We start from the raw sequence: 12,762 nt of genomic DNA on the forward strand, positions 1-12,762 counted from the left end.
TAAAACGAGTATCAACACCTGAACCACTTCCATCCAAAATTGTAGCTAGAGTTTTTTTCTGTTTTATCTTATTACTTAGCTTTATTTAATTTCCCTCAAAAATGATCATCATTATTAGTTTTTTTTACCCCTCATGCCATTTATCTCTACTTTAACATCAAGATATTAGAGACAATTAGGAGTTTCCTAGTGCCTTCTCTTTCCTTACCAAAAAAAACAAAACAAAACATAGCCATGAAATATTATCAAAAAGAATGATATACTGTGACATTCCATTTACTTTCCAATATCGCATCGCATCCTCCCCTCTTCTCAAGAAAATCACACAAAAAATAAGTAAAAAAGGATCAGTTGAAGATTTAATATTTTAGTTGAAAAGCAGCAGAGTAAAAACATGTTGGATAGCGAACATTAATAAGGCTGACAAAATAACACATTCTTGATGAAGATATAATAAAGTTATTACAAGAAACATTCTTGTTACAAAGAAAAAACATAAATTATTAAAAAAAACACTGTAGATAGAAATAAGATAATAAAAATGTATTAAAAGAAAAAAAAAAAAAAAGACTTGTAAAATATATAAAATTAACAATGAGCCAAGTGTTTTCACAAAATGTAGGAATTTGCTTTTTGGCAGCAATGTAAAAAGTCTTGCTAACTGAATTTCCCTAAGAGAAAAATGTCCCACAATCAAGTAACACATCATATATTGTGATTTTCTTTTACTCTTAGTTGCATTTTATCTATTAACAAGAAGTAGTAGACACATTTCCTTAGGGAATGGGAACAACTCTGTGCTTTGACCAATTGGAACAGTATTTATAGGGTGACATTGCGCTAATCTGCATTTTAGGGGCAAGCTTCAAAAAAAGATTTTTTTCCAATTTGCAACACCCACCACACCAAAAAAAAAATGCAATCATATACAATATTAACACCACAATGATAATTGGCTCTTACTTCAAAAGGGGCATGTTAATTAAAACACAAATGTAATACTATAAAAAAAATTTTTTAGCATAGAACTCTGTAAAACAATACTAAACTTATAGAAGCCAGCCTCTAGTATAGCTTTTCAGTATATATCTACATCCACCAATCGTGAAAAAACTGACACATTTGGGCTGTACAAATACCTGTGTTTTCTAATTTGTAATGTCCTGTTTTAACCCTAAACATTTAGAAGTAGTACAATGTGTTCTTACCAGATCTCCTAAAAAGAAGATATATGACATACAGGTCCCCAAGTATTTTCAGTTTACAGACAAAAAAAAAATGTTTCAGCCTTAAAGTTCAGTCTAGCTGTGGAATTCATAACTGTTAAATATTTCTTTTGGGACCATAAAACTAGTATTACATAACCATACAACTATTGTACAGTTTTAATTAAAATATTGATTTTGAAATGACTGACAGTCTTAATATTCCAGCTGATTGAAAACTCTATATATAGAAATATAATTATATAAGAATACATAATTGATATTTGTAACAATCTTGGGACAGACCTTAAAGAATACCTGTACACAGTAATTTACCATTTATACAAACATACTCCATTAATTTAGGCCTTCAGTTATTTGCGCACATCTATAAATACATACAGTACATATATTTGCATACATGTAATTTGTGCCTGTGTATGTGTGTAAATTCATATAGACAGTTATAAACACGCATACAAGTACACACTATATAAATACAATTATCTTTGGATAAAAAGATCAATTGCACTTAAAATTAACTCCAGGAGTGTGGAATGATTAGTAATCTCTCAGCTTTAGCCCAAATTTATAATTTTTTGTTAGTACAAGCAGTTTGCACATAATTCAAAGAGTTGCTATAATACAAATTGTAAAGAGAGAGAACAGTACAAAAGGGAATAGAATTTTGATTAAAATCATCATTTTCAAAATTGTTTAAAAGATGGCCCTTATCAAAAAAAGTAAAAGAAGACCCAAAACAATACAAATCATAATATCCATGGTCCATTCAGGTTACGAACAAAAGGTGTTGAATTTTTAAGCCTTCTCTAAAGCTTTGTAATATTCCTTCAGCACAGACCAGGCTTTTGGAGCCATGAAGCCATCAGGGGGATTTTGACCCTCGCGAGCTAGTTTACGCATTTTGGTTCCAGAAATAAACTCATAATCTTCAGGGCTGCAAAATAATTAAAATAAAATCAGTATTTAAAATTATTAAAATGTTCTATTCCAGATTTTTCATTCCTCTTGTGAGTTAAAGACCCCGTCATCATCGATTAATGTAGATGTCAATTAACTACATGAATTGATTGCCAACAGTTTTGCTAACCTCCAATTAAATGTTCATGTTAAAGGGACATGAAACTCCAATTTTTTCTTTCACGATTCAGATAGAGAAAGCTATTTTAAGCAGCTTTCCAATTTTCTTCTATTATCTAATTCACATCACTTTTGGTATCCTTTGTTGAAGAAGAAGCAATGTACTACTAGGAGCTAGCTAAATGCAATGGGTTTGCCAATAAAATATATATGCAGTCACCATTCAGCAGCCCCTGAGTCTACCAAGTTATTCCTTTCAACAAAGGATATCCAAAACACAAAGCCAATTAGATATTAGAAAGTCATTTAAAAACTTAAAGTATGCTTACCTGATAATTTTCTTTTCTTCAGGTGGAAAGAGTACACAGCTGCATTCATTACATTTTGGGAAATAAGAACCTAGCCACCAGGAGCAGGCAAAGACACCCCAGCCAATAGCTTAAATACTCCTCCCACTTCCCTCATCCCCCAGTCATTCTGCCAAGGAACAAGGAACAGTAGAAAAAATACCAGGGTGAAAAGGTGCCAGAAGAATAAAAAATAAAGACACCCCACAGAAAACAATACGGGTGGGGAGCTGTGGAAGTAAGTTATCAGGCAAGCATAATTTAAGTTTTTCTTCATAAATTAAAAGAGTCCACAGCTGCATTCATTTCTTTGGGGAAAACAATAACCAAGCTAGAGAGGACACAGAATGCAAAAACAGGAGGGTACAGTAGGCGGCCCATTCTGAGGGTACCAGGCCTGAAAAAACCACAACCCATCCAAACCCCGCTTCGTCGGAGCCGGGCAAAACAACTAGAAGGAAAAGGCCCCAAGGACACTGACCCGCAGATAGTCCGAAAGCTGAACGAGAGACTGCAAGCAGACTCACTGAGCCAACACTCCTCCAGGAGAACCGTCGCCCAGCAGTCGGTCCCCACACAACCCTTCCTAGTACAGTACCAAAATCCCCAAAAGGGAAAGGACAAGGGTAAACCAAAGGGATACCCAATTGTACAGCAAAATCGATGAAGGAAAAAGCCCCCTTCAAAGGAAGGTCAAGTCCACAGAGACCCAAATAGATCCCGAGAACAAGGGGAGACGACGTTCAACCCACAAGGCGCAACCGGGCATCATCAAGGAGAAGAACATCTCCCGAACTTCGTGCAACAGCACCAAAAAAGACAGCTGAAGACAAAGTCCTCAATCGTCAGAACTCAGAGACTGAGCAAACAGAAAATTACAAGAATAAACATCTGAGTCCAGTAACATGCTGCAATCCGTAGGAAGACAGGGAGAAAACACTATCCGTAAGGAAGAAGCGGCCGAACGAAATAGCAAATTGCCCAACCTCCAAGACAGAGGACACTTTCCAGGCAATCCAAAAGGCCAAGCCTACTCACAGATCACAAGGGGGAAAACAAAGAACTTCTAAAAAAGGTCCACAGTCACCCCCAAGACCTGAGGATGAACATCATAACGCATATCTTACACCTAGCCAGACCAGCCCAAGCAGCGGCAGGTCTGAAAGCAAGGGAACCGAAGGAACCCCAAAACCAGCCCCCCAAAAGGGAGGAAGAATAGACACAGCCACTTCAATCTAAAGAACATTGAGCAGCGATAGACCCAAGGGATCTAGCAAAGCCACCCGAGTCTCAATGCGGAGCCAGCAGCTCCCAGATGCAAAGGAACAACTGAATGAGCAGATCAATCCCCGAACCAGATAAAACATCTGCTCCAACCTCCCGAACACAGGAGAGGTCCCGAAAAAGGAACCACACCTCCGTAAGGAGGACACCGAGCCCCCTGAAGAGGAGAGCGTCAAATACCTGCCCATAAGACAGGAAGTCGAAGAACCAAGAGGACACAAGGCCACATCACTGACGAACACGGAAGAACCCCTTAAAACACCAATTTAGCTAGCACACATACCAGGCGCAAAGTGACAACTGAGCAACCGCAAACCTTCTGTTTGTTAGGCAGGAAAGCCCACATCAGGTCACGATAGTTGGCTGTCCCAAGAAAACCATATTGTCTGGCACAAGACAAGCCCCAAGGAGCCCCAGCTTTCAGTAAAACTGGCCAAGTTGTAAAACAACACAGCCAGAACAAGGGCTAAGCCCAAGTGCCCCAGAAACCGGAACCCTCAGTCCTAGGATCATAAGGTCCGGTAACAACCCACAGCGGGATCCACAAAGAGAAAACACTAAGTAAAACCCTCGACCACCGGAAGATCAGGACAAGAAGCCCGGGCCCCACAAATTTTTAGATTATACAAGCCTCCAGGAACAGTAAAACATGGGTTTGGATGCCACCTGGATGGCAATTCCCAGACCATATGAGTGGGAAACCACTAGGACCTCTTCTATCCCAAGAAAGAGCATTTTCAACACCGGGAAGGACCCCTAACCGGAGCCCAAAAGGACACCATTGTCTAATGTCCCAAAAAGGAACAACCAACTCCCAAAAGTAATCCAAGTCCCCCGAAGGCGACCCATCCCAAGGAGAAACACAATCCAAGAGGTATCAATGAAGAAGAGAACCACTAAAGGAACAAGTCCACAAAGGACAATTTCCTAAAGCAACACCAACCCGCCGGCGGGAAGAAGCGCTAAACCCTCTAATTTTCCCACCACGTGGGAAGGAATACTCTAGGTTCCAAAGGTATCGGAAACAACAGAGAGTGACGCAGCAAAATTCACTGACCCAGTCACCAGAGCGACGGCTATGTAGGACTAAAACAATCGCAAGAGCCGCACAGACCCACAATTAATCTCTTTCTTTGAGAATGCTTAGCTGAAACTAGAAAAACAAATAATGTTAAGAGCACTCGGCACCCCAACCTGACCAGCAAGGTATAACAGGCACCACGTGCCTGAATAAGCCGCGAGACAGAAGATCTGAACCCAAACAGGACCAGCCTGCAACCAGGGTCATAACTGCCAAGCTGGCTAAATCCGCCCTCAGAAAGAGAGGAAGAAAAAAAGACAAACATGGGACTAACGTGTCCCACCATTTCCGTAGGAGTAAACAACGAGTATCGATCCCCGAGATTTTTAAGTTCCTGCAGGAAACATAGTATGAAAAGAAATAAAATTCATTCTTACCGGATAAAATAAAATAACAGGCAATCCGAGGGTTAACGCCCAAGAAGAACAGAAGATCCGCAGGACCAGCCTAACAGAAACCCTGTTCTTCCAACAAAACTGGGAAGGATCTCGTAACAAAACTTAAAGGAGATTACTTCATCCCCCATGTCTAATAAGGTGAGCCATTCGAAGGAGGAGCCTGATGAGTCCCATAACCGAGAAGGATAGGATCCCCAAACAGTTCAAAAACTGAGTAAAATACAAAGGCGAGCCTGCCTTTAACAAAAGGCACAACATTCAGGAACAGTTACACTCGCAGGGAACTGCCCATGCCCTCCAATGGTCGAAAGACCTGGGGCAATCGGGCACGAGCACAATCGCAAATAAACATCTGAACTTTGTAGACATGCAAGCGCCAAAAGTATGTAAAAGCGAAAACGTGTCACAACCTCCTGGGGGAACAATCCACCCTCCGAGGAGGGAAATATATAAGTTGGGTTACCCGCATGTGTAGTAGTAGGGAGCGGTAGGGAACTCTCCTCCTGGAGGACCGGGCCTCCCGAGGTGGATGGTTTAGCAGACCCTTGAATCCCAAAGCCCGAGGAACAATGCGCTCTAGGATGGCCTAAAGAACATAACTGGCTGACCTGAGTCAATGGGGCCAATTTGCATTTGTCACAGGACAAAGAATCTGAATCAGAAAGTTGACCAATCTCAACATCAGCATCCTCCATAACTGGATAAAGAATACCCAAAAATGGACTACATATAAAACAATTTAAACGGCACCTGACAACCACAATGGGGCACTCACCACCTTCTATGAACCAGACACCAGCGGACTAGAATTCTCCGTCGCCACACAGTCAAGAATGCAGAAATGGGAGACCAGAACGTAGACACGCCCAGTCACAAGGTGAACCGTACAGTCCAAAAAAAGCGCACCCAACCGTAAGGTCACGTCACTTCGAAAGGCCGTTATGTTCCAAAAGCACTGATTAAACCACCCCTGTACAAAAATCCCCCTCAGGAGATATTAACCCTTGATTCCAAGATACTAAAAGAGTCCCACTGAGACCCTGTAGTTTTCATGTGAGTTTGCAGGAACAAATGAGTTACAGTACATTCATGAAGTAAAATGAAACGATCTTACCAGAATCTACGCCGTGGAAAAGGAACATGGCCCTTCAAGTGTGGCGGATAGTAGCCTCGCCTCCGCCATGGACTTGAGAGAAGAAAGCAGTCAGGGAAGCAAAGTTTGACAACGCTGATTGCTTATGGAGTTGTTAAAATGAGTCGGGATAGTTTCGCAGAAAGACTATCTGCATCTCCGGACTCTAACTTTCATCCAAGCCCTCACTGAGAGACTGACAGGATTACTTAAAACTCCCGTCCTATGTTGAAGAGTACTACCCTCTATAAGAGGCAAAAACAAACTTCTGACACTTCTCTGCCAACCTCCTGGGACGAAAGGCAAAGAATGACTGGGGGATGAGGGAAGTGGGAGGAGTATTTAAGCCTTTGGCTGGGGTGTCTTTGCCTCCTCCTAGTGGCCAGGTTCTTATTTCCCAAAAGTAATGAATGCAGCTGTGGACTCTTTCCATTTATGAAGAAAATTGCATGTTCTTACACTTAAAAATGTGTCACACAATGGTTGGTCATTTCACACTGGAAGCTCTCCGAGTGTAATAATAACATTGTAGATAAACTGTAAAGGTGAAGACGTAGGTTTCTGTCAGTTACACATATGCTAAGCATTTCTTTCTTGACATTAAATTATAGCTTGTGTATCAAAATGTGTTTTCCAACCCAGATAATTAAAAAATATATTATATTGCATGTCATTATTTTACAAAATATTGGGCCACCCCTAAACTCGCAATTTATGTAGAACGCGCCCAAGTTATTTTTTTGCTCTGTAAGTCAAACACAGCATTACACAGTATTTTGTGAAAACAACTAAGTACACTGTATACTGTTTATTTAAAACTTTACATTCTGGAAATTTAGAAATACTGGCTGTCATTAGATAACTGAAAACATTAAACACACTGGTAGGATTACCATAGCTAAATATGTTAAATGCTTTAAGGAGCACATAAAACTGTTGACATTAAAAGTACTCTAAAAAAAGGTCTTTTATCAAGATGCATTAACAGCTTTTGGTACATGCGGGTCATGAGCTAGTCAGCAACCACAAATTTAAGAAGCGGTTCCTCAAATGATGGAGATAAATAACCCGCTCATATGGTGACTGACAGGCCCTGCTCTTGTGGGATTGCAGAAGAAAGTTCTTAAATGTTTGATTGCAAGGGGCAGACAGATTCTCTACTTGAGACGTGGAGTCTGCAGGTTAATAAATGATCACTTAAAGGGCTTTTTAGAAGTAGATAAAAATTGATAATAGGAGTAAATTAGAAAGTTGCTTAAAATTGCCTGCTCCATCTGAATAATTGGTTTAGTTTCCCTTTAAGCATGCTGTATAGGAGGATTAAGATGTTGCATGTAGTGCTCACTCTTTGTACTTAAAGTCAGATAAGATGTGTTCCCCGTCACCGTATTTACTCTAGCAGGCTCCTAACTAGACTATTTTACATAAGAAAGAGGGACAGGAATGAAAGCGAGAAGCCTACTAGGGGACTAAAGGTGAGGATTAAAGGGGCATAAAAGGGAGCCCATTTTGCTCAGTCTGGATTCACACACTTTGTAATCTAAGTGCATTTTAAGAGGCTGCTTTTGCCTTTTTAGCCAATATTGACACATTTATATGTGCCCCAGGTGCAGATTTAAGAGTGCCCTTAGCCCAGCTCTCGATTTTTCTGGGCAAACACTGCTGCCCCAAAAATTAATCGTAGTGCCTAGATTTTGGGGTCCCAGACCACGGATATTAGATTCTCTCTGTCCAATCTATCGGCAAAAACTGATGTGACATGAGGAAGAAGACATCTAATCCAGTGACAACAATCTTGAGATGTATTCGCTTTCAGAAAGACCACAATATGTCTTTTTGATAACACCTGCTATTAAAAGTTTCACAGAAATTAAGTTCTGCAGGAGACAATAGGTCTCAAAAGCTGAGTTTTTTGTTACTACAGGTTAATAGAGAGATAAGATAATAAGGTCTGCTCTACCTGTAAGCTCAGCCCATTTGATTGGGTTTCAATTAGCAGAAACAGCTACTTCATATACAAAATTTAACATAAAGCAACAATTCCCCATACATTTTAAGCAGCTGATATAACAAGTCACTGTAAACACATTAAGGGGAGACCAATTTTACAGTACACTGTCCCTTTAATGTGTTCCCAATGACCCATTGTACCTGCTGGAACGTATCAAATTGTTTATAAATAGTTCCTTAAACATTCATTTTCTCATTTGAAACAGCTGCTTTTGCCTGCCTAAACTGTCACTTATACTGATAATTTCAGTACTGCAGTATTAATTTTAGAAACACTATGTAAACAAGAAGGCGCATTGGGGTAGGAGAGAGAGGTATGTTAATTTTCAGTTGCTCTCTCTAAGTATTGGCTATTTGTATACAGTGAAAGATAAAAATGAGATCTTTACATATTCAGAAAAAAATGAGGTTTCCTCTCCCTGCAAGTTCAGTATATTTGATTGGGTAACAGCTTCCAAACAGCTATTTCTTACACAAGAATAAACATAAATGAGAAATTTAACATACATTTTTAACTCTGCAACTGGTGTAACAAGTCATTGGAAACACATTAATGAAAATTTTACAGCAGACTGCCCCTTTAAACAGATGGCCACCCATTTAAATGACAATACATGTAATAAATGGTACATCAGGCATGTCCACTTCTTGCAATGGAGAGCAAACATGACATGACAGATTTTTAACACTTTCAAGTTTGATAATAGCTGAACCAACAACATTATTCATCCTAATAATCGTCATGGCCCGCAATCCTGGCCTGTTTCAAATCCTTAGGACAGCTAGACACGCACAAGTAAATGAAAGTGAGATGTTCATTAAAATAAAATGAAATAAATTATTTTAATCTAATTGCAAATACATTTCAACTTATAGCAGACAGCATAATGTGCTCCCTTCAGGGCAAGTATAAAGAATCAGTTCTACAAAATCTAACAGTAAAACAATTTAATGTTCCAATTCCTTTTTGCTTCAGTCTGTAAATGCTTCATAGGCCAAATAAAAGGACAGATATAAAGCTCAGTAATCCATTAAAATGCTCAATAGTTAATAGCCAGAAGCGCAGACACCTGTTCTGTGTGGGCGATATACATTCCTGAAATAATATTGGTAACGGATTTTTTTCAAACCTCTGAAATGGTGGTCTGACCACATAACCTGGAAAAACACATTGTACCACATGAAAGGCTATTTTGCTTAATGCTCTAAAAAACGCTTTTTTTTATTAGAGTTAGAAAATGAAGAGAACAGATACGTTCTTGCATCATTCCATTGTATATGTCACCACACTAACATTTTTTGCAATGTCTTCTGCAACATACAGAAAATGAAAGCTTTTACACGAATGAAGCAAAAGACAGACACATTTATGGATAAAAAGCCCCCAAAAAAACAGAATTTATGCTTACCTGATAAATGTCTTTCTCTTGTGGTGTATCCAGTCCACGGGTTCATCCTTTACTTGTGGGATATTCTCCTTCCCAACAGGAAGTGGCAAAGAGAGCACACAGCAGAGCTGTCCATATAGCTCCCCCTCTAGCTCCTGTAGTCATTCGACCGAAGGTTAGGAAGAAAAAGGAGAAACCATAGGGTGCAGTGTTGACTGTAGTTTAAACCAAAAATCTACCTGACTAATAGCCAGGGCGGGCCGTGGACTGGATACACCACAAGAGAAAGAAGTTTATCAGGTAAGCATAAATTCTGTTTTCTCCTGTAAGGTGTATCCAGTCCACAGGTTCATCCTTTACTTGTTGGATACCAAAACCAAAGCTTTAGGACACGGGTGAAGGGAGGGAACAAGACAGGTACCTTAAAAGGAAGGCACCACTGGAGGTTTCCGGAAGGGGTGGAGCTCTGATACACCTGCTCCAGGTCGGCGTTCAGGTGAACGCATGAGGGAAAAAACTACCCCTTAGCTCACAGCCGCATAGCCCGCAGAAGTTTGCTGCTTGTCCGGGTTGCAAATACAGTGGCGATACAGGGTGCTTCCATTCGCACCTGAGCTGGAGAAACCTACACGGCCGTTTATGGCCAGCGGCTATACCGCATCGTAACATTTGTCCTAGGATCGGAAGAAAGATGGCCAGAGAGAGGGGGCAATAATCAGTGAGAACGAACATTGCCTGCCAAAAATCTTTGTTTTCAAGACTACCCAGTAACAGTTGTTCCCCTGGTGGAAAACTTACTGCAAGAACTGCAGAGGACGTATTCACTGAATACACATCCCCTAGGTGGGGCGAGTCGAGGACGGAGCGCCAGGTGACCTGAGACGGGTGAAGTGCGCGCCCCAGATCCATCACCTGGCGAAAGGTGCAAGACGGGGCCTACCGATAACAGTGAGGCTGGTCCGTGGAAGCAAAGAGCTGTCGACGTTTAGAGGCAGTGAGCACATTAATACTGAGTCGTTTGCATGGAAGGAAGGAGCCGCTGACGCCCGGAGGGATCCGAGCCTCATGATCTAACCTGACAGAAAATACTCGGCTTCAGGAACAACAGTGCTATAGCTGGAAGTGGGAGCATCCAGGCACAGGTGATATTAGAGTCGTCCCTTGCCAAAACGAACCCATAGTGTCATGCTGAGGTACGCCTGAGCAAAAGGTAACCTGTTGGAGAAATAAGGGAAAACGACTGCCCGCTGAAAACAACCTGCTGAGCTTTTTTGGAGTGCAAGTATTAACACTGTACTTATTTTTTCCCTCTCTATAAACGGGATATTCTATTATTGCCTTTTATGACTGTCCGGGGATATAAACGCTAAAAAATGTGGTACAGTGACTTTGACACGGGTATTATATATGTCTAAAGAGGAGGACTTAATTCCGCTAAATTAAGCAATATAAAGGCAAGGTGCCTGGCAGCAGTGATGTATATCAGTTGAACATTTAAAGTGGATTAATTTGTCCGAGTAGATATTTGAATTTTGCTAGAAATTGCTTTTTTCTTTTTTTGGCTGTTGTTTTTTTTCTTTTCTTTCGCTTTTTGATGGTGGGTCGGGTTGTTTTCTGCTGGTTGGGGAAAAAAAGCTCTAGCCTTTGCATAATAAGAGTTGAATCTGTGTTCAATAATAACACTAGCCTCTGCATAATAAGAGCTAAAACTGTGTTAACGAATAACACTAGTCTTGTATTATAAGAATTGAATTTGTGTCAACAAATAAGTCTAGCCTTTGCATTATAAGAATTATAAGAATTGAATTTGTGTCAACAAGTAACACTAGCCTTTGCTTAATAAGAGTTGAATCTGCATTGATAAATAATACTAGTTTCTGTTTAACAAGAGTGGAATCTGTGTTAACAAACAACAGTTGCCTTGGCATTATAAGAGTTGAATTTCTGTAAAAAAATAACATTAGCTCTTGCATAATAAGTCTTGACTCTGCATTGATAAATAATACTAGCTTTTGTTTAATAAGAGTGGAATAGGTGTGAATAAATAACACTAGCCCTTGCATAATAAGAGTTGAATCCGGGTTAATAAATAATACTAGCCTTTGCATTATAAGAGTTGAATTTGTATCAACAAATAACATTAGCCATTGTATAATAAGATTTGAATCTGCACTGACAAATAATATTAGCTTTTGTTGAATCTGTGTGAAAAAAATAACACAAGATAGTCTTTGTAATGGTTTCAAATTTTATTCTAAAGAAGAGGGAAGAATAGCAACTTTGAATTTTGAAAATTCTGAGTCTCAGGCTTAGTCGCTGACATTTAAAGGTTGTAAGCATTGATTTTCTTCTTGTGTAAGGAAATTAATCTTGTCTGCATTTATTACACACACCCGCACGTCATGGAAGCACTGCTTAATTAGAAGAATATATCACTTTTTTTTTTTTTTTTCCCCCTCTTCCCCTTCTCCACACTCACTTCACTGGTCATTCTTTTTTTTTTTTTTCTCTTTCACTCATTTAATCATTTAGGAAGATTCACTCAACACACACTTAGTCACTTATATTCAAGGCCATTCACTATTGCCCAGTAATCTAATAATCACCTTACTATCACTCAATTATTTGTTATCACCTTTCACCTTTCAATGGAAAGGTTTATTGCACAAGGCAGACAAAGTTCACCAATAATGCCTACCAAAACAAGAGAAAAGAAAGGTAATAAAATGCCAGAGGCTAGCCTCGAGACTACTAATGAACCTTTAAATGACCCACAAATATTGATTGCCCAAATAAATTTGCTCTTTACACCTCAA

General features: G+C 39.7%; 1 protein-coding gene across 1 annotated transcript in view; it reads right to left on the reverse strand.

The window, feature by feature from the left end:
- Positions 1–333: 333 nt before the first annotated feature.
- PAPSS1 (3'-phosphoadenosine 5'-phosphosulfate synthase 1) overlaps positions 334–12,762 on the reverse strand; it is a 317,638-nt gene continuing 305,209 nt past the window's right edge. The window contains exon 12 of the mRNA XM_053703522.1: positions 334–2,163. Within this exon, the coding sequence (XP_053559497.1) occupies positions 2,025–2,163 (139 nt within the window). The 3' untranslated portion in view covers positions 334–2,024. The remainder of the gene's footprint in view (positions 2,164–12,762) is intronic.

This window comes from Bombina bombina, chromosome 2, assembly GCF_027579735.1.
Source record: "Bombina bombina isolate aBomBom1 chromosome 2, aBomBom1.pri, whole genome shotgun sequence".
Lineage (NCBI taxonomy): Eukaryota > Metazoa > Chordata > Amphibia > Anura > Bombinatoridae > Bombina > Bombina bombina.